General features: G+C 43.9%; 2 protein-coding genes across 4 annotated transcripts in view; one reads left to right on the top strand and one right to left on the bottom strand.

The window, feature by feature from the left end:
* The window catches only part of LOC123344132 (acyl-coenzyme A synthetase ACSM4, mitochondrial-like), a 28,145-nt gene extending 18,672 nt beyond the window's left edge, over positions 1-9,473 (bottom strand). For 2 of the 3 annotated variants that reach the window (XM_044979944.1, XM_044979947.1), the window contains exon 1: positions 9,322-9,473. The gene's annotated coding sequence lies outside the window, so the exon portion shown is untranslated. Of the gene's footprint in view, positions 1-7,502; positions 7,850-9,321 lie in introns of those variants that run through there. The other variant, XM_044979946.1, reaches the window with a different exon arrangement.
* Positions 2,646-27,253, top strand: part of PDILT (protein disulfide isomerase like, testis expressed) — a 44,011-nt gene continuing 19,403 nt past the window's right edge. Inside the window, exons 1-5 of the mRNA XM_044979948.1 lie at positions 2,646-3,518; positions 19,103-19,309; positions 22,636-22,769; positions 25,374-25,511; positions 26,126-26,236. Coding sequence (XP_044835883.1) covers positions 3,179-3,518; positions 19,103-19,309; positions 22,636-22,769; positions 25,374-25,511; positions 26,126-26,236 — 930 coding nt within the window. The 5' untranslated portion in view covers positions 2,646-3,178. The remainder of the gene's footprint in view (positions 3,519-19,102; positions 19,310-22,635; positions 22,770-25,373; positions 25,512-26,125; positions 26,237-27,253) is intronic.

The following is a 27,253-nucleotide window of genomic DNA, read 5'->3' as shown; positions in this document are numbered from 1 at the left end:
TATGACAACTGGTAATTAATAGCTTGTAATTAACAGTTTCGGTTTGCGCTTTGAACAAGTACTCCTTTATACAATATTTTTCATCCCTATATCTCCAGGTGTCAAGTATCAGAGGGGTAGCCGTGTTAGTCTGTATCCACAAAAACGAGAAGTCCGGTGGCACCTTAAAGACTAACAGATTTATTTGAGCATAAACTTTCATGGGTAAAAAAACCCCTTCTTCAGATGGATGGAGTGAAAATTACAGATACAGGCATATTATATATATATACACATATATTTATGCTTGTATCTGTTATTTTCACTCCATGTGTGATGTTGCACTCTATATGATTTTATGAAAATATGCTAATGTAACTGGAATATGCTTCATGCAAAAGGTCTCTTGTATCATTACAAAGCTTATAATCTACTGAGTGTGGTCATCTTATTTGTATACATGTACCACTCATATCTGAAACTAGAAATATGAAATATAACTCTGAGGGCCTATTGTAACTATGCAAAGTGTGGGCCATTAATGGTGGTTTGGAATCTTGATGACTCCCATTAACCAGGACAATTGACTGCAGATGGCTCTGTTTTACCTGTAAGTCTTCCTGTATACCTGTGCGCTGACAAGCAGGTAATGAAGTCTTACAGTGACATGTGATCATGTTACCTGAACTGGAATCCATCTTTAACTTGGTGTTTTTCCATTGAGAAAGGGGGGTGGGAACCCAGAGAGGGATAAAGGATTCCCGCATTATGCAAAAGATATATAAATGGGTGGAACAGAAGAAAGAGGGGCAGCCATCATGAGGAATCCCCTAGCTACCACCTGAGCTGAAACAAGGGCTGTACCAGGGGAAAGGATTGTGCCCAGACTAAGGCGGCATCCAGTCTGTGAAAGAGACTTACTGAAACATCTTTCAGGGTGAAATCTTATCTATTCAGTTTCTTACTGTATTAGACATAGACTTGCGTGTTTTATTTTATTTTGCTTGGTAATTCACTTTGTTCTGTCTGTTACTATTTGGAACCACTTAAATCCTATTTTCTGTATTTAATAAAATCACTTTTTACTTATTAATTAACCCAGAGTATGTATTAATACCGGGGGGGGGGGACAGCTGTGCATCTCTCTCTCTATCAGTGTTATAGAGGGTGAACAATATATGAGTTTACCCTGTATAAGCTTTATACAGGGTAAAATGGTTTTATTTGGGTTTAGACCCCATTGCGAGTTAAGCATCTGAGTGTTAAAGACAAGTACACTTCTGTAAGCTGCTTTCAGTTAAGCCTGCAGCTTTGGGGTGAGTAATTCAGACCCTGGGTCTGTGTTGGAGCAGACTGGCATGTCTGGCTCAGCAAGACAGGGTGCTGGGGTCCCGAGCTGGCAGGGAAACCAGGAGCAAAGGTAGTCTTGGCACACCAGGTGGCAGCTCCCACGGGGGGTTCTGTGATCAAACCCGTCACACCATGCATCTGAAGAAAGGTTTTTTTACCCACAAAAGCTTATGCCCAAATAAATCTGTTAGTTTTTAAAGTGCCACCGGACTCCTCATTGTTTTTATATCTCCAGGTGTTCCACAAAGGAAGGTAGTAATACTATATGCCATTGTATAGATGGAGAAGCTAAGGTACAGAGGCGCAAAGTGACTTGTCCAAGGTCACAGGTCAGAACAATAGCGGAGTTGAGACTGGAAACAAGGCCTAGCCCCTGGACCACACCTTCCTTCCCTAAGACCCTAACAAATATTTTCATGTTCTCCCTTTCTTCTTCTCAAAAACCAGATGCCTCTATAGCCATGAGTAAGTGGACCTCCTAGAACAGGTTTCCTGACTTTCTCAGAAATGGTATCATCCTGACCCTTTGAATGACTACTTTAAGAAAAAAAAATTATAATGGTGAAGACACCATTCAATACTTTCCCAGGAAAGAAATGGCCATCTACACCCTGGAAATGTCCGTAAAGAAGAGATTCAGTGAGATGTCAAAGGAAGGCAAGCGATTGTAAAGATTCACAACGGATCATTTGGTCTCCTCTGCAGAAGCTGTAACTTTGGCCCGTACGCTACACTGCACTCCAGTCAATAATCTAAGAAAAGGATGCTAGGAATGTACAAGACTGTTTCTTTTTTAGTTACCATGTGGCAAATATTTCGGGAAATAAACCATCTGTTATTCCTGCAATACACCATCTCTCTGTAAGGATATTCTTCAACATGCTCTGAAAGGGGTACCCACATATGCACTGTATAGAATTCTAACAGTTTACAGTAATGCTGCTTTGGATTTACAGAGTGCTTTGCACCTTCAAAGGTCTATGGCAGTGTTTCTCAAACTGAGGTTGCCGCTTGTGTAGGGAAAGCCCCTGGCGGGCCGGGCTGGTTTGTTTACCTGCCCTGTGCACAGGTCCAGCCGATCGCGGCTCCCACTGGCCGTGGTTCGCTGCTCCGGGCCAATGGGAGCTGCTGGAAGTGGCGTGGGCTGAGGGACATTCCAAGCTGCCATTGGCCTGCAGTGGCAAACTGCAGCCAGTGGGAGCTGCAATTGGCTGGACCTGCGGATGCAGCAGGTAAACAAACCGGCCTGGCCCGCCAGGGGCTTTCCCTGAACAAGGGGCGACCCTAGTTTGAGAAACACTGGTCTATGGAGACATTAGCTAATTACTATGGGCCAGATGCTGCTACCATTTCTCAAAGTAGGTGAATGAAGCCAGTGACAAAACTCCCACTGATTTCAGTGAAGCCAAGATTTCACCCACTGAATTGTACCTTATTTGGGATATGATCCAACACCCTCGTAAATCAATGGGAGTCTTTCTATTAATGTCAATGGGGTTTGGATCAGACCTTCAGTAAGCAGTCCCATTAGTATAACAGATGACCAAATATTATCCTTAAGAGCAGTTATCAAGGCCCTCTTATGTTCATAGGCACCTAAGTTCCAGTGGGGAGATAGGTGATGTTCTTAATTATTGGTACATTACTAACTCATCTCACATTTCTATAACCAAGCTTTATTCAGTATTTCCTCTCTCCCTCTCCAGATATTGTTCTCATTGATTGCAATGCTCATGAGAACCTTCCCCCCTTACCTGCGCAGGAATTGGTTTTCCAAGCATTGCTAAAAAGTGATCCTATCGGTTAACAGCTCTGACTTTCCTGTGGAGGAGCAAGGTTGGCTCCACTCATGGCAGGCTTTGTTATCAATGTTATCATGTGGGAATTAGCCACTTGGTCTGCTGATAAGGTAAGGGCCATTTTAACAGCAAACATTCAGCTCTTAGTTCCTTTTTCTCACTCTGTGCCTGTGAAGTGCAGTAGGTGCAGGATGAAGACGCTGTGGCTTTCATTCCTCATTTTACCATTTCTCTCGAGTCTTGGAGCAGAGGATGGCATAGGCCCAAAAGAAACAAAGCCAAAGAAAGCCAGACTCCCCAAAATCAAAGAGGAGAACAACATTCTGGTGCTGAAAAAGAGCAACTTTGACAGAGCACTGAAGGAAACTAAGTATCTGCTGGTGGAGTTCTGTGAGTATGAATGAAGGCTGCATACTATATTGGTGGCTCCACAACTAGGGTGACCAGACAGCAAGTGTGAAAAATCGGGATTGGGGGTAAGGGGTAACAGGAGCCTATATAAGAAAAAGACCCCAAAATCGGGACTGTCCCTATACAATCGGGACATCTGGTCACCCTATCCACAACTAATAGTCATGGCATTTAAGATATGTTTGCTTTATTGTTACCTTGTCCTCCACCAGCTCCCTTTTGTTTGTTTTGTCCACACGCATTTTTTGTCAAAACTTAGACTGTAACCTCTTTGGTAGAGGGGCTGTATTTTAACATGTGTTTGTACAGTGCCTGTCTAATGGGGCCCTGTTGCCTTAGATGCTACATAGTATAACAATAGGGACAGTGATACTGAGATGGGACTGTAAGAGCTTCAGGCTGCATCTTGCACAATGTTGACTGAATGTCCTCAATTTCCATTGTCTCGGTCTAATTTTCCAAGGATTTATTTTGCAGCAATTGTGTATGCAAACCCTGTATGTGCACAAAATGAGAGGCCACTTCTATGACCCTGACTGATTTTATCTGCTGCTCCCTTAATCACTCTTATTACCTTCTCTTCACTCCTTTAGTTTCTTATGCAAGGTTCATGGCAAGTGGTAGCTCCTCTTTTATAAGTCTTTAGGCTTTTGGGAATGGTTCTTTGCAACAGTTGGGTGTGAGACTCTATTTATCTTAGGTTGCAAGAGCTGACATTAATATTCGCTTAGATGGGGATCATTGTTGTGGGCATGCCTGTGCCTTTTCTTTTTGTATCATATGTGCTGCAGTCTCATGGGGGAAAATAAGAGACATATAGTGAATGGCTTACAGTATTAGTGAGTGTGTCTGGTTGGGTGATGCCTTTCGGTAGCTGAGAAGATAAAAAACAAAACCATCCCAACCACATAGAAGTTAAAATAGAAATAAAATCTAAACAGAGTGGACCCCGCCCTACTCCATGTATTTTGAGGCAGTGTTCAATGACACCGTTTGCCATTGCTTTAGGATTACTGTGATACACTAGGAAGCCATAGCGGGCTCCTATTGCTAAAGTAAATTTTTCCCATGATGGCCATGTAGAGCCACGATTAACTCCTACTCAGTGCCTCAGTCTGAAGCTTTTCGCCGCTTTTTTTCTTTAAAAACCAAACTGCTGTAAACAGGGCAGGCTTTAGGAAGTGCAGGGCCCAATTCGAATAGTTTGGCAGGGATGACTATATTAAAAAAAAAAAAAAAGTAAAAAAACCACATGAGGCTTATACTCACCGGGCAGTGCTCTGAGTCTTCGGCGGCACTTCGGCGACGGGTCCTTCACTCGCTCCAGGTCTTCGGCGGCACTGAAGGACCTGCCGCCTAAGTTCCACCGAAGACCCAGAGCAAGCGAAGGACCCACCGCCAAAGTGCTGCCAAAGACCCGGAGCGCTGCTGGGTGAGTAAAAATTAAAAAGGCACCTCTAGCCAGGGAAGAGATTCTCACTGGGCGCGGGGCCCTCTTAGGCATGGGGCCCAATTCGGGGGAATTGGTGGAACTGGCCTAAAGCCGGCCCTGGCTGTAAATGACTCGGACTGTATCCAAGTGTTAACAAAATCCTGCAGTGTCCATTTGTGGAATCTCAGAGAAACTGTCAAAGGTGCTTCAGAAAATAAGGGCCAATTTCTGGGAGAGAGCAGAAAACCCATATGAATAAACCCCAGACACAGGAAAATATGCCCTAGTGCAGGGGTGGGCAAACTATGGCCTGCGGGCTGGATCCGGCTCCTCAGGGCTTTGGATCCGGCCCGCGGGATTGCCCCCTGTGGGCCGCGTGCCGCTCTCAGAAGTGGCCGGCACCATGGCGCTGTGGACCCCGGGCGGGGGGGGGGGGAGGGGGGGACAGAGGGCTCCTTGCCTACAGGCACCGCCCCCCACAGCTCCCATTGGCCGGGAATGGGGAACTGCAGCCAATGGGAGCTTCGGGGGAGGTACCTGGAGGCGTGGCAAGGGCAGCACAGGTAGAGCCCTCCACCCCCTCTCTCCCAGAGGCTGCAGCACTTCCTGGGGGCCAGGGACAGGGCAGGCATGCAGGGAGCCTGTTCTGGCCCCGGTGCGCACTGCTGCCACCCCGGAGCTGCTTTAAGTAAGCGGCACTGGGCCGGAGCCCGAACCCCGCCTGCACCCCACCCCGCAACTCCCTGCCCTTAGCCCCCTGCCTGCTCCTCGCACCCCTCCTGTACCCCAACTCCCTGCCCTGAGCCCCCTCGTACACTCCACACCCCTCCTGCACCCTAACCCCCTGCCCTGAGCTCCAGGCTGCATCCCAACCCCTGTGCACCCCAACCCCCTGCCCTGAGCCCCCTGCCGCACCCTGCACTCCTCCTGAACCCCAACCCCCTGCCCTGAGCCCCCCTCGCAATCCACACCCTTCCTGCACCCCTGCCCTGAGCCCCCTCCTGCACTCTGCACTCCTCCTGCACTCCAACCTCCTTCCCTGAGCCCCCTCATATACCCCACACCTCTATACTCTGCCCCAATCTCTTGCCCTGAGCCCCTTCCTGCACACCACACCCCCTCTCACACCCTGCACTCCCTCCTACTCCCCAACCCCCTACCCCAGCCATGCATACAATTTCCCCACCCAGATGTGGCCCTCGGCCCAAAAGGTTTGCCCACCCCTGCCCTAGTTTCACACGACTGAGGGAGAAAATCTTCAGCCCCAACATACAGCACCACATGTGAAGCCCAGTCACATCCACTTCTGCAAGATATAGAGGGAAGTATGGGAAACAGCCCCCCGTTACCCTGCAGGGGAGGACTTGGCCATAGAGGTTTGATACTGCTGCTGTTCACTGCATCCCCCACTGACTGCTCAGCACCGGCTACAGACAGGACACAACAGATTTTAGGATAATTTTCGTGCCAAAATACCTGGGCTGAGCAGGGGTTGATGCTAGGTAAAGTAGCTGGTCATATGTGTGATACCCTCCTGCCCCTGATATTCCTCTACCACCCTGCAGCACTGACTCCCACAGAGATGCATCCTGGCAGAGTGGGGTTTTGGTGAGGGCTGGTGCTGCAGAGGTGACACCCCCACTTTCCATATGGCCAGGGGAAGCTGTAGCTGCTTTAGGTCCCTTCCGCTCACCTAAGCAGAGGAAGTTGGAACTGCAGAATCCAATATTCTACAGCCAGAAGTGTTTGCACAGTTTTACCCATATAGAGAGATGTATGTTTAAGCAAATGAAAGTCATAGAACACGTTTGAATGAATTAACTCTGATAGTAATAAGCCCCATGTGGTCTTTTTAGTGTAGCTCATTTGTGAGCAAGTGTTACTCCAGAATCATTTACACCAGGGATCGGCAACCTGGTTTTTAGTGGCATGCTGCTGCCAGCCGGGGTCCTGGCTGCTGGCCCTGCTCAGCCCGCTGCCGGCCTGGATGGACGGAACCCAGGTCGGTAGCGGGCTGAGCGGGGCTGGCAGCCAGGACCCTGGCTGGCAGAGGCTGGCAGCTGAAACCCCAGACCGGTAGTGGGATGAGCCGCTCAGCCCACTGCCGGTCTGGGGTTCCGTCTGCCACCCACACTGCCGGTCTGGCATGTGAAACCTTTTACTGGCACGTAAAACCTTAAATTAATGAAGACACCACTTCTCAAAGGTTTCTGACCCCTGATTTACACCATAACCCCAGCAAACATAGAAAAATTAGAATTCTGAGTTACTGACACCAATCTTCATTCTCTAATCCAGAGATGATGCATGGGGAGAACAGACACATGGGGTCATGTGCCCCTCCACCGACCCCTCCCCCCTTCAGATTTCTGCTCGGTTGTTTTGGGGTTTTTTTTTGTTTTTTTTTGCAGGGAATGGGTTCAAAATACACCCCCCCGCCGCCCACCGCACAACAGTTATGTGTTGCCTCTGCTTTAATCACCCACAGAAGTTGGCTCTTCAACAGAAGTTGGTCCAATAAAAGAGATTACCTTGTCTCTCCAGTCTCTAATTCAGGCAGATATTTTACTGCAGAACATCGTGGCAAATATGATGATAAAACAATGATCATGTTGGTTTTGTTTTGAAATACCCTCAAAGCAATTGTTTTCAGCCTTTTTTCCACATGCCATCTTCTCTAAGGCTCAGTCTTGCACAGGGCTGCTCACTCTGTTCTGATCCAGCAAATCATTTGAGACACACTGAACTTCTAAGTAGGGACTAGTTCCATTGACTTCAGGCACCTTAAGCCCACACTTAGTGCGTTGGTGGATCAGAACAGGTTGCTCAGCATGTGTTGCAGGATCGAGCCCCAAGTGCACAGAGACTTAACACTGCACAGTAGCTCAGTAGGCTATATGGAGAGGAGGGAATCCTATATATGTCTTATATAAGCACACTACAGCCAGAAGATGATGCAAACTTCCAGGCAGAGCCAGTTCTGCCAAACAAGCAGAAAGGGAGTTTGCTTGACAGGTTTATTATGTGAGTGACTAAGCACTATGGGTGACGTAGAGTTTTTAGTCTGCCTAGGACAGCGAAAGCCCCAAAGCTGGCTCTGTTCCTAGGGCTTAACCTTGGGCTGCTGCTCTATCGACTGTACCATACTCGGAGTGCTCAGTAAACAGACAGTTTGCAGAATAGGTTCAGCCAATCAGAGTTTTTTAATCTAATTCAGCCTTAATTTGGGGGTGTCATTAGAGAGGGGCCCCAATTAAAAGCCCAGAATGCAACATTCTGAACTTGGCAATGGGATGTTTGAAATCAAACCAGAATCCAAATCTTACAGAAGGTTCCCAGCTTTTCAATGAGCTTAATTAAAGCACCAGATCCAAGTGCCTGTGGACTTTGGAGTGTTTGTAGCCAAACGTTCATTATTATTTGTATTACAGTAGCATGTAGGGGCCTCAGCTGAACCCAGGGCTCAATTGCACTAGGCACTGCGCGCACACACACACGATAAGAAACATTCTCTGCTCTGAGGAGATTTCAATCTATATAAAGTCAGACAATGGGTGGGAGAAAGGAAGACTTATTATTAGAGCGGAGTGAAATTTTTCATCTGAAAACTTTTTTTCTGGCCAAAAAAATGAGGATCTGGTGACAGTGAAACATTTCGATAATTTGTGTCACTTTTGCCAAATTGTTCTGGTTAAAAAAAAACAAACAAAAGAAAAAATCAGAAAAAATCATAGTGTTTTGTTTCAAATGTTTTTGAAGCAAAACATTTTGATTTTTCCGTTTGAAACGACTTTTCATTTAAAAGAAATCCTTTAATGTTATTAAACAACAAATCAGAAAGATTCAAAATGGTCAGTATCAAAATGAAAATTTTAGTTCAACCAGAAATAATTTTTTTCCAAATTTTTGATTCACCAAACAGTCTGTAAAATGTCATTGTCAGTTTGACCCAAAACGAGGGTTTTTAAAAAAAATTTCGCACAGCTCTAATTGTTATCACCATTTCACAGATGGGAAACGGAGACTGAGAGATGAAGCGACTTGCCCCAGGTCACACAGGGAGCTTGTGGGACAACCAGGAATTAATCTTAGACCTCCTGAGTCAGCATAGGATCATCCTTCATTTCTTGGGCCCATCTCTGATTGGGGAAGGATGGAGAGAGAATCAGACAGAACACAAATTTCTGCAAGTTTGGGTTCTTTGGCTTTGGTCCATTACCGACTGGGGTTTGAGCTGCAAACTCTGAAAACCTAGCTGTGAATACAAGGTCCACATGTGGGGTTAATTCAGGCCTACCCCTTATTAATCCTCCCCAACCCTTTCCCCACTGCATCTCATTACATACTTACCAGCCCCACAGTATTCAGCAGGACAGTCCTGTTTTAGTGCTTCCCTTCCAGAGACTTCCCAAACCTTCTGGGGTCAGTCAGCTCAGCACAATGTCCGGGGCCCATTTTCTCTCAAAGTTTGCAAAAAAGAAAAGCCACTGACTTCTGGCTGGCAGCACTGGGCCAGTCAAATGTGCAGTGCAAAGCAAACAGGGCAAAGTCCCAGTACCGCATGAAGCGAGGACCCAGAAATCTATCTCCTTTCTGTCCTCTTCACTAGCTCATTCTCTGTAATAGGTTGTGCTCTGCAGTAAGAAAATGAGAGAGGCAATATTGAGAGGATGCAGGGAGCAGAAATTCAAATTTCTCTTTCATTTTTGCAAAAGAGTGGAGTTAATCATAACTAGGGAATGCAGTTTGGAAATAATGTCATGGCACTCAAATTTGCCACTGCCTTCTTTCCTGTATTTCAGGGGAGGCTAGTGGACATGACATGGCTGTCTTAGCCACATACCATTTGTGTACTGTGTGTGTGACCTCAGGTGGCACTGACTGACCCCACCGGAATGGTCTGACTGCTATCTGTGCTCTGGTGTGTCAACCAACAGTAGCCAGCTGGGAATATTATTGTCCCTTTTGGCCTAAGTAGTTAGCTAATATTCAAGGCCTTTCTGGGTTGTTTGTGTTATGAGCAGAAATTGATGATACAAGTGTGGTATTTCTTTGTAAATAAACAGGATTGCACCAAAGAGTGTACACAAATTCCTCTTTCCTATGCACTGTAGAAACAGACAACTGGAGGCAGTTTCCTTCCTTGTTCACAATTCCAAGCCTGCTGCGGCCAGCATTCTGCCTAAAAGAAGTACTTTCTCTTGGCTTCCTGTTCCTCTCATCGCCATGCTGCCAGTGCTTCTCTGGTCCTCTCTTGGCTTTCCTAGCTGATTTCCTGATGACCTTCTGCTTCTCCCTCCCACAGACACACATACTGCTGCAATCCTACCAATTTCAGCTCTTGCATTTGCAATGGAAACTTTTCAGCCCCCATGGCTCAGCTTCTATTCCAGCCTTGTTATGCTGGTCCATGTTTGGGCAGTAGTTTCTATTGTTTCAGATATCAGAAAACAAAGGAGCATGTATTTGCTCCCTCATTCAGGCTGAGGGAAAGGGTTTGGTGTTGGCTTCAGTGAGGTGTGTGATTGCTCCACAAATCAAACACACACTGGTTGGTGTCTACCAACACCCTCCAGCATAACAACACTCTTTTGAATTTCCATTAGGATGGAGGAAATGGAGTTGTTACCACAGGCAGCAGGAACCCCCTGCTTAGGGCTGGTCTACGTGGGAAAGGTTTACCAGTTGTACTTGTATACTTATACTGATACAGTTAAAATGGTGTAACTCCTTGTGTGGACAGTTTTATTCCAAAGAGAAATAAGTAAAGGCCCTCATACCCTGGAATAAGAGTGTCCATGTTCTGTTTGTCAGGGCGGGCTATAGGCATGCGTGGAATTCACAGTATATTCTGGGGGAAACTGATGCTTCAAGAACCTGTCTCCATGGATACCCTAGCAGGAGGCCTGTGGAGAGGCAGGTCCAGTAGCTGAGTCCTTCGGCTGGCCTAGAGGAGAACCATTCTGATATTAGGAAGTTGGTGGGGTACGTGAATAGCTGCTCTCCTGCCTCTAAGACAAGCCAGTTGGGAGATTTGTTTCCATTGCATTCCGGCAGAGCTCCAGTAACAGTAGCTGCCCCATTCAGACTATATAGGCTTCTTTACACAGTACATCAGTACAAGCAAAGGTGTGGATTTAAACCAGTGTGATAATATCAGTATAAGTCTCCCATTGGACCCTCTTATTCCAGGGTATCTGTTCAGTGGATAAACAGAAACTGTTTCCTAGTGCTTTCAGTCTAGCACATTACAAGGGTACTACATTCAGTTGGCAGGAAAGGAGTGTAACAAGTCTTGCATCCGAAGAAGTGGGTATTCACCCACGAAAGCTCATGCTGCAAAACGTCTGTTAGTCTATAAGGTGCCACAGGATTCTTTGCTGCTTCTACAGAACCAGACTAACACGGCTACCCCTCTGATACTTAACAAGTTAATGGCATTCCTTAGGCTCTGGACACAGATTAATAACAAATACAGTGATTGCCGTTAAAAAAAGAGAGTCAACTAATACCGTACAGTTCCCAGAATTATTTCTCTTTCTAAGCACAAAGGAAATCTGTGGCGTCTCAGATAAAAACTGAGGTAACTGTTGGCAAGTGATGACTTTTTAAAGGTAATAATAACATTATAGCAATACTAGAGAACACTATCCCACATCAATGGGAAAGAAATACATCTATACAGAGAACCCCCAAACACCTCAGTATACGAGACATAGCAGGATGAATTAAATACAGGGAACAGAAAGGTGTATTTCTATCAAAAACACTCCCCTCCCTTGGAAATTCCTTCAGTCCCTGTGAATTGGGAATCTAATTTTTTAATCAGAAAGCCAACATCCAAAATGGACTCCAGCAGTGAAAGCTGATAGTGTATCTCCTTTAAAGTACATGCCTCTCAAAGTAGTTAGGGTATATAATGAACAAAGACATCTACCGCTGGGGTTTTCAAAGGAGCCTAAGGGTTGGGAAGTCAATGCCATTTGGGTACCTAAGTTCTTTAGGCTGCTCTGAAAACACTAGTCATACTCCTTAAGGCCAAGGTTCCTGAAAATGGTCACAAATTGTTCTGTACCATATGCAAGCCCTGGGGGAGCAGGCCAAGGGACACACACATTTGGGAATGTAAAATAGGTACCGTGATGCTCTAATACCCCTGTGCAGCTTCCCAGGACCATGCAAACTCCCCCCTGGTTGTGGCTTGGAGGGGGCTGCAGTGGAGGCTGCGCACCCCTGTCCCGCAGCTGTGGCCAGCTCCATAGTGGGGGGCTGTGTCCCCCCCGTGGCTGTGCCCCCCTGCTGTGGCTGGGGCTGTGCCCCCTGCCATGGTGAGGAGCTCAGCCTGTCAGTCCCCCCCCTCCCATGGGACTCCATTCCTCCCCCTTACATAGCCCTGCCTCCTGGTTATTTTTAGTAAAGTCACGGACAATTCACGGGCTCCATGAATTTTTGTTTATTGCCCATGACCTGTTCATGACTTTTACTAAAAATTACTGTGACAAAATCTTAGCCTTAACAATGACCTACATGGTCATATTTTAATCATATAACGTCACAGTTGTATTATCCCAATTTAGTACAGAAACTGACCCAAGAGATTATGGGCCACATTTTGCAGACAGGCCAGTCCTCGCTTACAGACAGCCCCCCAACTCGAAGCAAATACTCACCAGCAACTACACACCACACAACAAAACCACCAACCCAGGAACCAAACCTTGCTACAAACCCCGGTGCCAACTCTGTCCACATGTCTATTCAAGAGACACCATCATAGGACCTAACCACATCAGCCACACCATCCAGGGCTCGTTCACCTGCACATCTACCAACGTGAGATATGCCATCATGTGCCAGCAATGCCCCTCTGCCGTGTACATTGGCCAAACCAGACAGTCTCTACGCAAAAGAATAAATAGACACAAATCTGACATCAGGAATCGTAACATTCAAAAACCAGTAGGAGAACACTTCAACCTCTCTGGTCACTCTAACAGACTTCAAAGTGGCAATTCTTCAACAAAAAAACTTCAAAAACAGACTCCAACATGAAGCTGCAGAACTGGAATTAATTTGCAAACAAGATACCATCAGATTAGGCCTGAATAAAGACTAGGAGTGGTTCGGTCATTACAAAATCTAAACTTAATTTCCCCAATACTAATTTCTCCCTACTGTTACTCACACCTTCTTGTCAACTGTCTGCAATGGGCCTCTCTCTTACCACTTCAAAAGTTACTTTTCCTCCCTTGGTTTCCTGCTGTTAATTGATTTATCTTGTTAGACTGACCTAACACTTGGTAAAGCACCCCCATCCTTTCATGTATTTATACCTGCTCCTGTATTTTTTACTTCATACATCTGATGAAATGGGTTATAGCCCAGGAAAGCTTATGCCCAAATAAATTTGTTAGTCTCTAAGGTGCCACAAGGACTCCTCGTTTGTTTTTTTAAAGTCAGGGGGAGTTTGCTCATTGATCTCAGTGTCAGTAGGATTAGGCTTTAAATGACTTGCTCAAGTTCACAAGAAAGTTTGCAGCAGAGACAGGACTAAAACAAAGCCCTTCTGACTTCCAGGCACCCTCAAGAGTTTTCTACAGGGAAAATTATATGTCTGCGGAGAAACGGAATAAGCAGCCTACACACCGAAAGATGCAGAGTGGGCCTGCTGAGATTCTGGCTAGGAAATCAGTACTTAGCCTGACAGCAGGCAGGCTCACTGCTACTATAGTAATCACCAGGACCATCAATAAAGATTGCAGAGTGAAACTGGAGGCAGATGACAATTAGGTAAAGATGGAGACAACTGCTGTGCTTCCATGTAGACTCATTTGAAGGATGCTGTAGGGCCATTAAATACACTGTTTTTGTATTGGCTAATCTCATCCCTAATGATCACATTTCAATATATTTTAGTCTAATAAGTTGCATTCTTAAAAAAAAAAATCAGTGGCTCATTCGTGATGGCTCTGTGTTTAAGAAGGCTGGCCTGATGGGACTCCAGAGCTCTCAATTCCAATCCCCAATTCCATCGTAAGCTTTTTATGTGACTTGGGCATGATATTCTCTGTGCCTCAGAGCCCCATCTGTAAAATGGGGACAATAGTATTTCTGCCTCTTACTGTTCGTCCATCTTATTTATTCAGGATATAAACTCTTCAGGGCAGAGCCTATGTCTCATTAGGTGTTTGTACAGCACCTAGCACAATGGGCCTTCATCACAGTTGGGCCCTTTAGGTGCTTCTGGAATACAAATCTATAACTAACAGGGGCAAGCGAAAATCCAACTTTTAAACAGTTTGATTCAAAATCAGTTTCCCTCTCAATTCATCAGGTTTTACTTTCATGCCATCTGCAATGTCATAAGCATACTAGTTCTCTAGTTGAGTCTGCCCAGGAAAACAACATTGACAGGACTTGAATTTCTAATGTAGAAAAGCCGGAATTAAATACGTTTTTTTTAAATAACAACCAAAAATGTTCAGGCTTTTTCTGTACATTGGAAAGAAGCAAAACCAGGCAAAACACAACAAACAAGCAACCACCCCCCAAACCACGTGTGTGCGTGTGTGAGATTTGCTCTAAAGATGAGGATACTTCAGAAATCTCCGTGTTCTTACCGTAGCTCTGAAAGCGACAGAAACTTTGGAAATCAGCTGAACGGGTAAGAGGAGTGACCACTGTTCTTCTTTGCAGGCACTTTCCTCACACAAAGAAATGATTCATAACATTACATAAGCATGTGAAAGGTTCCCCTTGGTAAAAATAAGCAATTTAAAAGTCACTCATTGATGCTTGATTTTTACTGAAAGTCAGAAAGAATGAGACTAGCAACATGAAAAGAGAACAGCAGGAAAATAATGAGACTAGCAAGAGGAAAAGAGATTCTTTTAACAACTGTACCTTTATGTCCTATTGTTTCCTCTTCCTGCACCTGAACTAAGCAACCTGAATTGTCTTCAGCTTCAGATGCCGGATATTTTATTTCTGCTGTGCTCATGCTCAATTTGTCACAATCCACTTGCACTGATAAGGGCTGTGTTTTAGATTCAGGTCCATTTTAAAAAGATCATCAAAAGAACTCCTCACAATCCAGTGATGAGACTGGGTGAGTGGGAATTTAGTGATGATCGCAGGAGACAAGTCAGTAAAAGTCAGTCCTGTAAAATCCCCAAATACTGTTTTTTAAAATAAAGTATTGACATTTAGCTGAAGACCACCTCCTGGCAAATAACATCTAATGATTGGTCTGATGACATTTTAAGGGTCATTTGTTTTCTGACAGCTGTGTTTGATTCAATAAATTGATAAACAATAGAGATGATATTTGTAGTATAGTTACCAGTCTTATCACCCCAGCCAGAAGTTTTTCAATGGTGACCTTTGCCAACCCTGTCTTAAGCTCTATGCCAACAGACCGGCTGTCCAATTGCATCTACCCCTGTGTTCTGCACATGTCCTAATCCCATGGACGTTGGAATCTGTGTAGTTGTTCTAGCCTCAGGCTATGTCTACACTACAGCTCATGTAGGCAGAATTTATGTTGCTCAGGGGTGTGAATAAACCACCCCCGAGCGACATAGTTACATGGACATAAGCACCGGTGTGCACAGCGCTATGTCAATGGGAGAGTATCAAAAATTTGGTTAAAAGTTAAATTTAAAAGCATTTTCTTCCTTAATTTAAGCATTAAAGCCTCAATTCAGCAAAGAATTTAAGCATTTGCTTTTCTTGAGGTCAGTGGGACTACTCGCATGCTTAATACTTGCTACTGTATTGCTTTCCTGCTTCTTTTTCCAATAGCGCCCTAGGAAGCTAGACCAATACATTCATACAGGAAATTCTAATAACCCAGTGTAGCTACACGGTAACTGCACCACTCTGCCCAGAATACACTATTCGTAAAGTTATTACCTACCAGGATTCTTAGATTATTACATAGCAGCTCCATGTCTACCACTGCCTGTGTTACTAAACATTTTTTCTCTGTGCCTATTTTAAAGCATAACCTACCTGTGCTTGGCAAACATTGCCTCATATGTTCTAAAGTTTTTTATACTTTGGATGTGCCATTTATGTACATGGTAGGTCAGATTTTCTATCAAATACTCTTATTTACAGTAGTTTACAGCTGGAATATAACAAATGTGTTTGGATTGGCACTCTACATACAAAGTATAATCTGGAGGGCAAATACTTTACAAAAGTTGTGTGTGTGGCGGGGCGGGGTGGGGGTTGGGGGTTGGTAGGACCATTTTTATAGTTGGCAAAGAGAGAGCGACTAAAGTTAGAATTTTCTGATAGATTTTATCCTCCCGTAAAACCAAAATTGCTTTATTTGATGGAACTGTAACTTTACAGGTAATTAGATCACAGTTTGATCCACTGATGCTTTTAGTCCGATTTATTTTATGTAGAGAAGTCCCTTCCATCTAGAAAGTTCTGTGGCATTCACCACCATGGTATCCTAGGCCCCACTAACTTTTTTTTTTCCCTAACAAGAATTTCATTTGGCATATTTGCACCTGGAGCAGCCGCTCTGATGGATGAGCTTGTAACAGCTTCTGAATCTGAGTTAAAAATAGTTTACATGAGAAACAAGTTAGTAAAATCTAAAAGGTTAATGTTTTGAGAAAATAAAATTGTAAGTCAGCATTTTTAACAAAAGCCATAAACCCGGGGTGGGCAAACTACGGCCTGTGGGCCGGATTTGGCCTGCCAGCCGTTTTAATCCAGCCCTCCAGCTCCCAGTGGGGAGCGGGGTCTGGGACTTGCTCCACTCCGGTGCTCCAGCTGGGGAGCAGGGTCAGGTGCCACTTCATGCAGCTCGTGGAAGCAGCAGCATGGCCCTCCTGACTCCCATGCGTAGGGGCAGCCAGGGGGCTCTGCTCCGCATGCTGCCCCTGCCCCAAGCGCTGTCCCATCAGCTCTCATTGGCTGGGAACTGCAACCAATGGGAGCTGCAGGGGCAGTGCCTGTAGATGGGGCAGCGTGCAGAGCCACCTGGCCGTGCTTCCATGTAGGAGCTGGAGAAGGGGCATGCCAGTGCTTCCGGGAGCCGCTTGAGGTAAGCACTGCCCAGATCCTGCACTCCTGAGCCTCTCCCAGCGCCCCAACCCCCTACCACAGCCATGATTCCCCTCTCACCCTCCTAACCCCTTGATCCCAGCCCGGAGCACCCTCCTACACCCCAAACTCATCATCCCCAGCCCCACTCCAGAGCCCACACCCCCAGCCAGTGCTCTCACTCCCTCCCGCACCCCAACCCCAATTTTGTGAGCATTCATGGCCCACCATACAATTTCTATTCTCAGATGTGGCCCTCAGGCCAAAAAGTTTGCCCACCCCTGCCATAAACTTACTGGGTGAAAACCTGACCTACTGAAGTCAATGGCAAACTTTTCATTGATTTTGGTGAAGCCAAGATGTCACCCAATATTTTCTGTTACAACTCAGAAGGAGCCAGCACTGTTGAACTGTCTGATCCTTACACTTCCAGGAAGTTTTATAAACTCACTTAGAAAACTATTGTTAAAAAGAAGAATGAAATCAGCCCATGCACACCCCCAACAAAGCACATTCCAGACTGACCCCAGAAAGAAGGTAGGTGGTATCACACTCATTTTACACTTGGGAGAACAAAGATACACAGAAATTAATGGCCTGATGCATCTCCCATTTGCACCAACAGAAACTCCAACTTACTTTGGTGAGAGGTAAGCATATGTTTAAAGTTAAGCACATACTTTAATATTTCGCTGAATGACATGACTAAGGTAACACAGCATGTTGGTGGGATTTAAATTCAGGAGTACCAGCACTGCCTTTCCTGAGCTCCATTAGATCACATAAAAACAAATAACCAGACCCTCAGCTGATAAACTGCTTTGCGCCATTGATTCCAAAGCTTTCTTATCTGAGTCCTTACTGTACTGAATCCCGTACAGGTCAAATAACTAATAATAAAAAGAGGTTGCTGGGTATTACTATGCATGATCCTGATTGCACTGGTTGGATGGAAGAATGATTTATGGTGAGGACTCAGAATGATGACGATGATGATGAATCATGCAGGGAAATGTAACTGATCACTGAGCTAGATTAAACTTTTCATCTGCCATTCATTTATGAGAGCTCTAATGAAAATGATCACTCACTTTCTGGTACTATTATATAAGACAGTGTCTTGATTAGGAAAATTGTACAGACGTGTATTTATTTCCAGTTCTATGGTAGTACAAAAGACATTAGATTAAAAAAATAGTCATGCCATTGGATTTACAATTTGGTTTATAAATAACCCAGACTATCTGTCCCTGTTTGAAAGGTATATTGATAAAACTAAAATGTTTCTGTCAGGGATTGAAAGGAAATCAGTATTTCAAGTTTTCACTCCCCTCTTTAGGTTAAATAGTAAGGCAAGCCAAATGAGGTGATAACATATCTCAGTTTTATCAGTAGAACGTTAAACTAACTTGCTTTTAAAAGCCCTTTCCACAAGTTGCAAAACTGGAGAACTCTTAGCATTTATCTGATACATACCTTTGAGTTCAAAGCAGCTGGATACAGGCAATTCATTTCTTGTCCCCTTCTCCATAATAACCCAACATACACCTGCAGAGTGCCGACTAGAACTCGCTTCCCACAGCTCCAACACACACAAACTGTGTTATAAAAACCTGTGTAGGTGGGAGCTGTTGGGTGCTCAGCAGCTTTGAAAATCAGCTGACTTAAGTGACTTTATATGAATTAAATGACCATACCCTCAGGCTCCCATTTTTAAAAATATTCAGAATATTCAATCACAGATGACTCCATTTTATTCCTTCCCCGCAAAAAAAATTAGCCTCCCCATTGGAGCTTTTAAATGACATTTCTTGCTACACATGCACAGGTACAAAACACAAAAATACATAGAAACATGCAGAGAGTGATCATTTGTAATGAACAAAATTGATCAAAAAGGTCTCTCCTGGTTTAGGTTCATTGGATGGGATAGGTTCCCATTGTCTTGTGTCTCATCAACAGCCCTGTTTAGCCCTTGAAAATATTGCCAGACTTAATGGCTTTGAGTTTGAGACTTAACACTCATGACTACATGATTGGTTTTCTCTTTGTTGATCCCTTTCAGACACTTCTTTATCTGGACCATCTCAGATTCTGGCTGAAGAATTTGCAAAAGCTGCGGGGCAGCTTAAAAAAGAAGCTCCTGCTATCAGATTTGGCAAAGTTGATATCACAGACCAAAAAGATCTGAAAAAAGAATTTAACATTCAAGAGTTTCCGACTGTGAAGTTCTTTGTGGATGGTGATAGGAAAAATCCTATAGATTGCAAAGGTAAACTGTTGTTTGGATTGATGGAAGGGCATAATATCCATCGTATTACAGATGGAAAAGACTTATTACATTGTTGACTGGACAGAATATCATGCTCAGACAGAGAATGTATTAGATAGTAAAGGGATTCTGCCCTTGACATTATATGTATAGTTAGCTAAATATGCAGACATATCTGTGTGTACTTGTGTACATTTAACAAAGACAAACTAGGATTTGAACTTGCCTTCCAAAGTTAGGATTTAAATGCTCTTCTCTGACCAGCAATGCAGATAGCAGCCAAATTCTCTGCTGGCATAACTCCATTGACTACGGTGAACTACCATGCATGCCCATTGACTACAATAAGCCTGAATACAATGGAGTTACACTTGCAGAGAATTTGCCGCAATTACTTTTTATTTTGCATTTGTACCACCCACAGGTTTCCTAGTACAAATTCCATGCACAGTATGAGGACAGCATAAATAGCAGAGGTCTGCACTGTGGTTTGCAGAGGACTGTTTTAACAACCTTGTCTGTTGTGTGTGTGTGTGTGTGTGTAGATAGATAGATAGACAGATAGATTTTTCTATGACTCTATAACCTAAGAAGGAATTTTGAAGCTGGCAAATTACCCACCAGAGGGAGCTCACATCAAGCCCAATAATACAATGGAATCATTTTAAAGATTGCATGTAAAGTACATTAAGATACATTAAACAGACTATAGCATTTGGCCTGTGCATTCCCTAGTTCAGAATATGCACAATTCCTGGACATCCAGACTTGATTAGAGCTTTTGCTTCATTAAAAATAGATACAAATAATATTCTTTTTGTCTACATCTCTCTCTAACTGTGCACACTCGTTAAACTGTTTTCTTGCAGCTCAGAGGTAAGTAGCCTGGGCAGGGACATGTTTTTGGAGTCTGAAGAGAAGTAGATGGGCCAAGATTTTGTAAAAACAGGAGCCTAAACTTTGGCTCCTAAACGCACTTTTAGGCATGTGAATAAGTGGCCCAACTTTTCAGAGCTGCTGAGCCCCCTCTCACTCCCACAAACTTCAGTGGAGCTGCTGTGTTCTCAGTACTTTTATTCCTTCTTGTGCATCAACAGAATTATTTTATGGGTTCCAGTCGTTACACCTGTATAAACAGGAGGGCCTGCACAGGTGTCACTGAAGGCATGATTTGCCCACTGAACTTTTATTAGTGGTAATGGTGCATGAGAATGAAAGAATCCAGCCTGGGTCTTTGGTTGAGTCTGTAGGGCTGGCAAGAAACCACCTTTTAGCTTGCAAACTCATTTGACGTGTATGTTACTGAGAGACAGTGAACAGGGAGCCTGATGATGCCAGAATAGAGCTGCCCTTTCAGCGTTACCAATAAATGAGCTGCAAAGAGTTAATATATTTAGGGTAATGTAAAAAAGAATTCACAAATTAGCTACAGCACACAACTCCAATAGTTCCTAACTGGTTGACTGGTAAGTCATTTATTTACAATGATGAGCGAGCATAGTACTGAAAAATCAAACTATTGCTCTCATTGATAGGTTATAGCTGTTTGAAGTATTCAGAGTGGCCTGATGTGGATGTACTATAGTTATCCAGTGAGTTATTTATCAGAGGAAATATTTAACCCTTAAATACGAAACCAATGCCTTTGGGCTGGAACTGACAGACGAAGTTTAAAACAAGAAAGTGCACTGAAATATTTGATGAAAGAGGGATTTTTTTTAAATGGTCATCACGACAGCTGATAAACAGAGCCAAATCCTAGTCTTAATGAAATCAATGAGCCATTTACTTCAATGAGACCAGGATTTGGCCCAAATATACTAAGTACAAGGCCATTTCAGGCAAACCAAGACAATGATTAATCCAAAGACAGATTTGCTGAGGTCTGTATGGCTGACTTAACAACAGATTAGCTGTAAGAGCTTGGATCTGCATGTAGACAGTGTTCAAATGCCATGCAGTCACTAGATTCTGTTCTGACACCTTACGTTTCAGACCTGTGTTCTTCAGGACAAATGTAAGCCTGCCATGCTTTTAAAAATTATTATTTGGAATCAGATGCAGTGAGTGCTGCAGCAAAATGTCTGAGTAGCAATCAACTGAATAGGCCTTCCCTGCATTTTAATTTTGTTAAACTGACAAGAGGCACGGTTTCAGGGTCTGAATGTTTGATCGAATGTTTGTAATATGTAGCATGATTACACCATAGCACAGTACATACAGGCTGGCACTATATCAGTGCTCTTTTTCATATACAATTCTGATTCACTCCTTGCTGGACCCCTCTGTGTACATCTACGACTCTTCTTAAAGAAGGTTATACTTAGGGTGACCAGACAGCAAATGTGAAAAATCAGGACGGGGGTGGGGATGTAATAGGAGCCTATATACAAAAAAAGACCCAAAAATCAGGACAGTCCCTATAAAATCAGGACATCTGGTCACCCTAGTTATACTGAAAAAGATAAAGAGGTATTCTTTTAGGCTGGGATTTTCAGCTCCTTAAACCCCCCTTTGAGCATTTAGGAGTCATGTTTCTAAACTTTTTTTTGCAAACATGAGGGATAGAAACTTTATTTTCAAATAAAAGCAGAGATTCTTGACCAAAGGAGCTGGGGCTTTAAGGGGAAAAATTATCATATATCATAATATTTGTGATAAAATTGTGAGAGTTGGCAATACTGAGTGCAGTACGTAAAAGCTCGGAGCATTGAGAATTAAAGGACTTGACCATTTGGGCCTCAATTCTTACCCGTAAACCAAAAAAGCTGAGCTCTAACATTGAAGAAGCATTTTAATATGCCTCAGCACCTATCCCATCTCTTCTGCTGTGCAAGAGGTACAAATCTAACACCAACTTTAACTCAATAGATAGCTCAACAAACTATGGAATTGCTCTGTTGATATTTCTGTATAGCTCATGGGTGCCATACAGTCACACACCTGCCACATGAATCTTTGCGCTTCGTGCTTTCCTACTTGTCTGAGAGCCCTGGCCTCAAAACACCCATAAAATCTGTGACTGAACAGGCAATTGGCAACGTGCCCAATTGTTGTTTGTAGAGAACCCAGAAAGTACAATGACGACCACAAACATTGTATTGTGATACCCTGAACTTGTTCAAGTGATTGGGATCTGGATTTGAATTTCAATGCTTAAGTCCACCTTTAATTATCCAATAGCCAAGAGTTCAGGGGTGCATGGAGTTCAAATGAACTTAGACTCAACAACCTTGTGCACTTCTTGTCATCTTGGTTGTTCAGAAAACTGATGTCTTTTTGTAATTCTCTTTGACAGTCCCTTTAATTTTTTCCTTGTTCCAAAGGAGTCAGAGAGGCCTCTGCATTTATTACCTGGGTGAGAAGACGAATAGGACCCAGCACTGTAGTTATCAATAGCACTGACCAAGCTGAAGCTATCATCAACTCTGAAGATTTGGCAGTGATTGGCTTTTTTAAGGTAACTCAATGGAAAGTCAAAGGCCTTTTTGCCTGTGACCAGGACCCACATTTTTTGCCATCGTCCCCGAGGACCATATTTCCAAAGATGCCTAAAGTTGGCCTCAGAAACTAGGCCTACCGTTTGCTAGGTTTTTTGTTTTTACCACTATGCACTTATTCCTGTATAAATTTTTACACTTGCAAATACTTGGGTTTATGCAGGGCAAGCTTGTAGCTGTAAAGCCTCACTCCCGTGGTATTTTCTCAGTATGTATATGCATAGAGGTCTTCGGGCTCAGCAGGAGTGCCTGACGGTAGTCCTGGAGCAGTGCTGGGTCAGCCCATGCCAAAGTAGCTCTTGTTATGCCCTTGGAGAGTGCTCCCTGCTGAACATCCCAGCACTACTGACTGGTATAGAACTGGCCAATAGACTTGCCATCATTCCACCCCCTTCTCTTTCTCCTTTGGAGAGGCTTATGGCATTGTTGGCATTACCCATGAACAGGCCTGGTGCTCCTCTGGGGCCAGGCTTGTGACTGCACCCAAGCAGGGCTAGGCACATTCTAATCTCAGGTAGAGAACCAGCCATCGAATTAACTGATTTTCATGCAAAGAGCTGAGTTCTTGCACTTGTAAAACCATAGTCATGAACAATTATGGGCTCAGTTTTTGAGGCACTAGTGAAAAATTGACCCTTATCATTTAGCTTGGCTGAAAACCAGCAAATATAATCTATTGCACTGGGATACATTTTTCGTTGAACAACATCCTTTAAAGGAGGGAAATGTCTCAGTGTGTTTGGAATCAGATTACTGTAAAGTTCTCACAAACTGCAGATGTGAGCTGCTGACAGCTGGAAAATCTGCTATTGCGATTTCCTAGTTCAGAATTAATAAAATATTGTACTGCACATGGGCCAAATCCTGCACTCTTTACTCAGGCAAACTGCCATTGGTTTTAAGGACTGAAGAAAGACTGAAGGACTTAGGGATGAAAATCTAAAGCCAGTAGAACAGTATTACATTTTCTTATATTAAAGGTACAGAGGGTACCATGAAAAAGTAATTAAATCTGTATTCATATTTTTTCTAACTAAGCAGGTATTTATTCTTCTGTCTGTCCAGGTAGTTTGAACTCACCTATCACGATGGTGTCTGAGCACATTCTTAGATCTTATCAAGTCTAAAGTGCTATTACTATAATGTGCTCTAATGCCGTGGTTCTCAAACTAGGGCCGCCGCTTGTTCAGGAAAAGCCCCTGAGGGCCGGGCTGGTTTATTTACCTGGCCATGGTTCGACGCGCCAGGCCAATGGGGACTGCAGGAAGCAACACGGGCCGAGGGACGTGCCGGCCGCCCTTCCTGCAGCCCCTATTGGCCTGGAGTGGTGAACCACGGCCAGTGGGAGCTGCGATCAGCCGAACCTGTGGACACGGCAGGTAAACAAACTGGCCCGCCCCGCCAGGGGCTTTCCCTGAACAAGTGGCGGCTCTAGTTTAAGAACCACTGCTCTAATGTATGCTCCAACTTGTTGAGGCAATTGAAGTACTGTATTTTGCTGCCATAGCACCTTAGGGGGAGAGGAAGGGTATGCATTGAAAACAATGGGCCAGTTGTGAAAATGCTCCCCCCAACTAGAGTTTTGCTCCACAAGTAGCCCCATTGAAATCATTCATGAACTAAGGTGCAACTCACAAAAAGATTCACCATCCGGCCCAGTATAATAGTGTTACTGGACTGAGCTGATAGTTAGTGCCTGCAGACTTCTTTGATTGGAATTTGTGAATTCATTTGGAGAATGAAATGGCTATAGATTATCATCAGCATGCACTAGGACATGTCAAAAATACAGCAGGTGGAAGCCAATAGAATAAAGCACTGTCAAAAGAAATAAAGAGCCGGATCTGGCCTTCTATTAGTCACAGATTGCTCACCGAGCGCGACTGCCAGAATGTGTCGGAAGATCTTAGCATATAAATTACTATTCATTTAGCATGAAATAATTGTCTAATTAAATGGAAGCTGCAGGAACTGTTGCCTTTCATCATTGTTATTTACTATTAATTGGGGGCTTACAGCATGCTGTCTATTCTACAGACGTAGGAGACAAGGTTTCTGCCTTGAAGAACCTCCTATCTAAGCATCAGATATAGGTAAAACAATTCAGACATGTCAATAGGTAGGTCCTCAATCAAGTAGAGATCCTTTCTTTCTGATCTACTGCATAGAAGGGACTCTCTTTAGTGACTCTCACTGTTCCTGTGTGGAAGGGGTGAAGAAGTGGTGTCAAGATCTCGTGCTGCCATGACTCTTTCCCCTCTTGGACAGCCCCTCTCAAGGCCAGGACTTGCCTGGGGCAATGGTGGAGCAGAAGAATAGGCAAGTCCGTGCTGAATGGGGCAGGATAGGCGTTGAGATCAGAGAATGCCATATCAGTCCCACACCAGCCCAGCAGACACTATCTGGAAAAGGTCATGCAGCCAGCCCTGCTACTGTGGGTGTTTACTCCCTCCCCTACACCTCAGAGACCTGCATGAGGCCAGCCTCAGTCTGCTCTTAACTCCCATCCATGCCAGCACCGTACAGGGTGCCGGTGATTATAAATCACTGCTTTTGTTCTACAGGAACTTCACGGTGGAGCAGTGGAAGTTTTCTATGAGACTGCGAGAGACGTGCCAGAGCTGCCTTTCGGGGTGACGGCCAGCGAGGAGGTTTTTGTGAGCTATGGTATCCGAGAGAACACCATTGCTGTGTTCAAGAAGGTGTGCACGATGGAAACCTGGGGCCTGCATTCTAGCTTCTGAAGCCATATTTGGTCACCTAAAGAAAAGTGGCTCAATTTTCAAATTCACTGAGTATGTACAACTTCTGCTGGACTGACGGACTGTTGTGGATGCTCAGCGTTTCTGTAGCACATCACTTTTGGGGAGGGATCTTTTTCCTTTCCCCCAAATGGCACTGGGAAGAAGCACTGTCCAAACACAATGACAACTACAAAACTATACGGAAGTAACATTGACAATTAGGCTACAAAACAAACCAGACCAAGAAATTGTTAAAGCAAAGGTTCACTTGCCATTTCATTGTGCCTAGGCACTGAAAGGGTCTTGCATTAGAATTTAGAGTGCATACACAGTGTATTAGGATTATTGGCATGGAGTAAATTAAATGTGTCAGCTTTATCTTGACACTCAGCTGCAACCATGTTACTAACCTGGTGGCGCCATTTATTATAGAAGAGTTATGAAATGTTTGTTGATATTGACAAGAAAAAGTAAATTTGAAAACAACAATATGTTTAATTAATGACAGCATGCTTGCTACAGTCGAGGATAAAGGTGGCTGCTTTAAAAACTTTGCTTTCTTATTACTCAAGGGAAAACCTGTACATAATGAAGTGTCTGAAGATGGCAAGCAGAACAAAGTGGCTCTTACCAGATTAATTAAAACTTTTACCATGGATTTGGTCACAGAGTATAATCTTGAGGTATGTTCACTGTATGGAATTAAATAGAGCTAAAGCAGAAGGGAATTTAATGTGTTGCTCCTGGAATTCCAGAACCAGCATGGGGCTATGTTGAGCTGGTCACTGAAGCTCATCAGAATTTAGAGTGGGAATCCAGTTACTTAGCTGTTCTGTTTACCATACTCATTTCCTGTATACCATACAGTTCCACTCCAAGTGACTTCTATGTTAGATTAATAAAAGCAGCAAAGGAAGAACCAATGTAAAATCTCCTTGAGAGAACCCTGTGTGTCTCTCTGTCACTCACTCCTAACAGCTGATCTCAACAAACTGGCTTGCAGCACCGGCCACTCCAGCAGATGCACAGAGGGACTCGTGCAGAAAACTGTCATAACAGTTACACAGCTTCCTACACCAGAACAGCAAATGTTTTATAGGGCTATAATCCCACTGTAAGATATTTTCCTCCAGTTTTGAGAGCACAGTAAAAACATCCCTCAATATTCCCCTATTGACATCTTTCCTGGAGAACTCAAACTATGAAACTCCATCATGGTGGAGTTCTATCATCTGTTAAACCACACAGGAAAACCTTATTTGAAATTGCATCCTCGTTCAACAAAGCGGATCTATTCTGAATTGATGGCCAATCTGTTATTCATTTCTATTGACCATCACTACTGACCAGACAAACACTAGCTCTAAGGATTCACCCTACCAGTTTTGTAAATAGCTGAAAAACAGGGTCAGACAGTTGTAAAGGTTAATATTATATTCCAAATCTCAGGCTAAGGGTGGCTATGCAGCTGCCAAGCATTTGGTTGCTTTTCGGTGAGTTGATCCTAATAGTTTTTATTGACAACACTATCTTTTACTTGGAGAACTACAGCCAGCAATAATTCTATGCCTGTTGTTATACAGGAGGTCATACTAGATTACCATAATGGTCCATTCTGGTCTCAATCTATGAATAATGCTGCGATTTTCCTTAAGCAGGAAACCCACTTAGCAGCTGCTGATCTTCTCTCACTTTATCCT

This window comes from Mauremys mutica, chromosome 11 (genome assembly GCF_020497125.1).
Source record: "Mauremys mutica isolate MM-2020 ecotype Southern chromosome 11, ASM2049712v1, whole genome shotgun sequence".
Lineage (NCBI taxonomy): Eukaryota > Metazoa > Chordata > Testudines > Geoemydidae > Mauremys > Mauremys mutica.
Note: the sequence above shows the minus strand (reverse complement) of the source record. Positions and strands in the feature narration are given on the sequence as shown.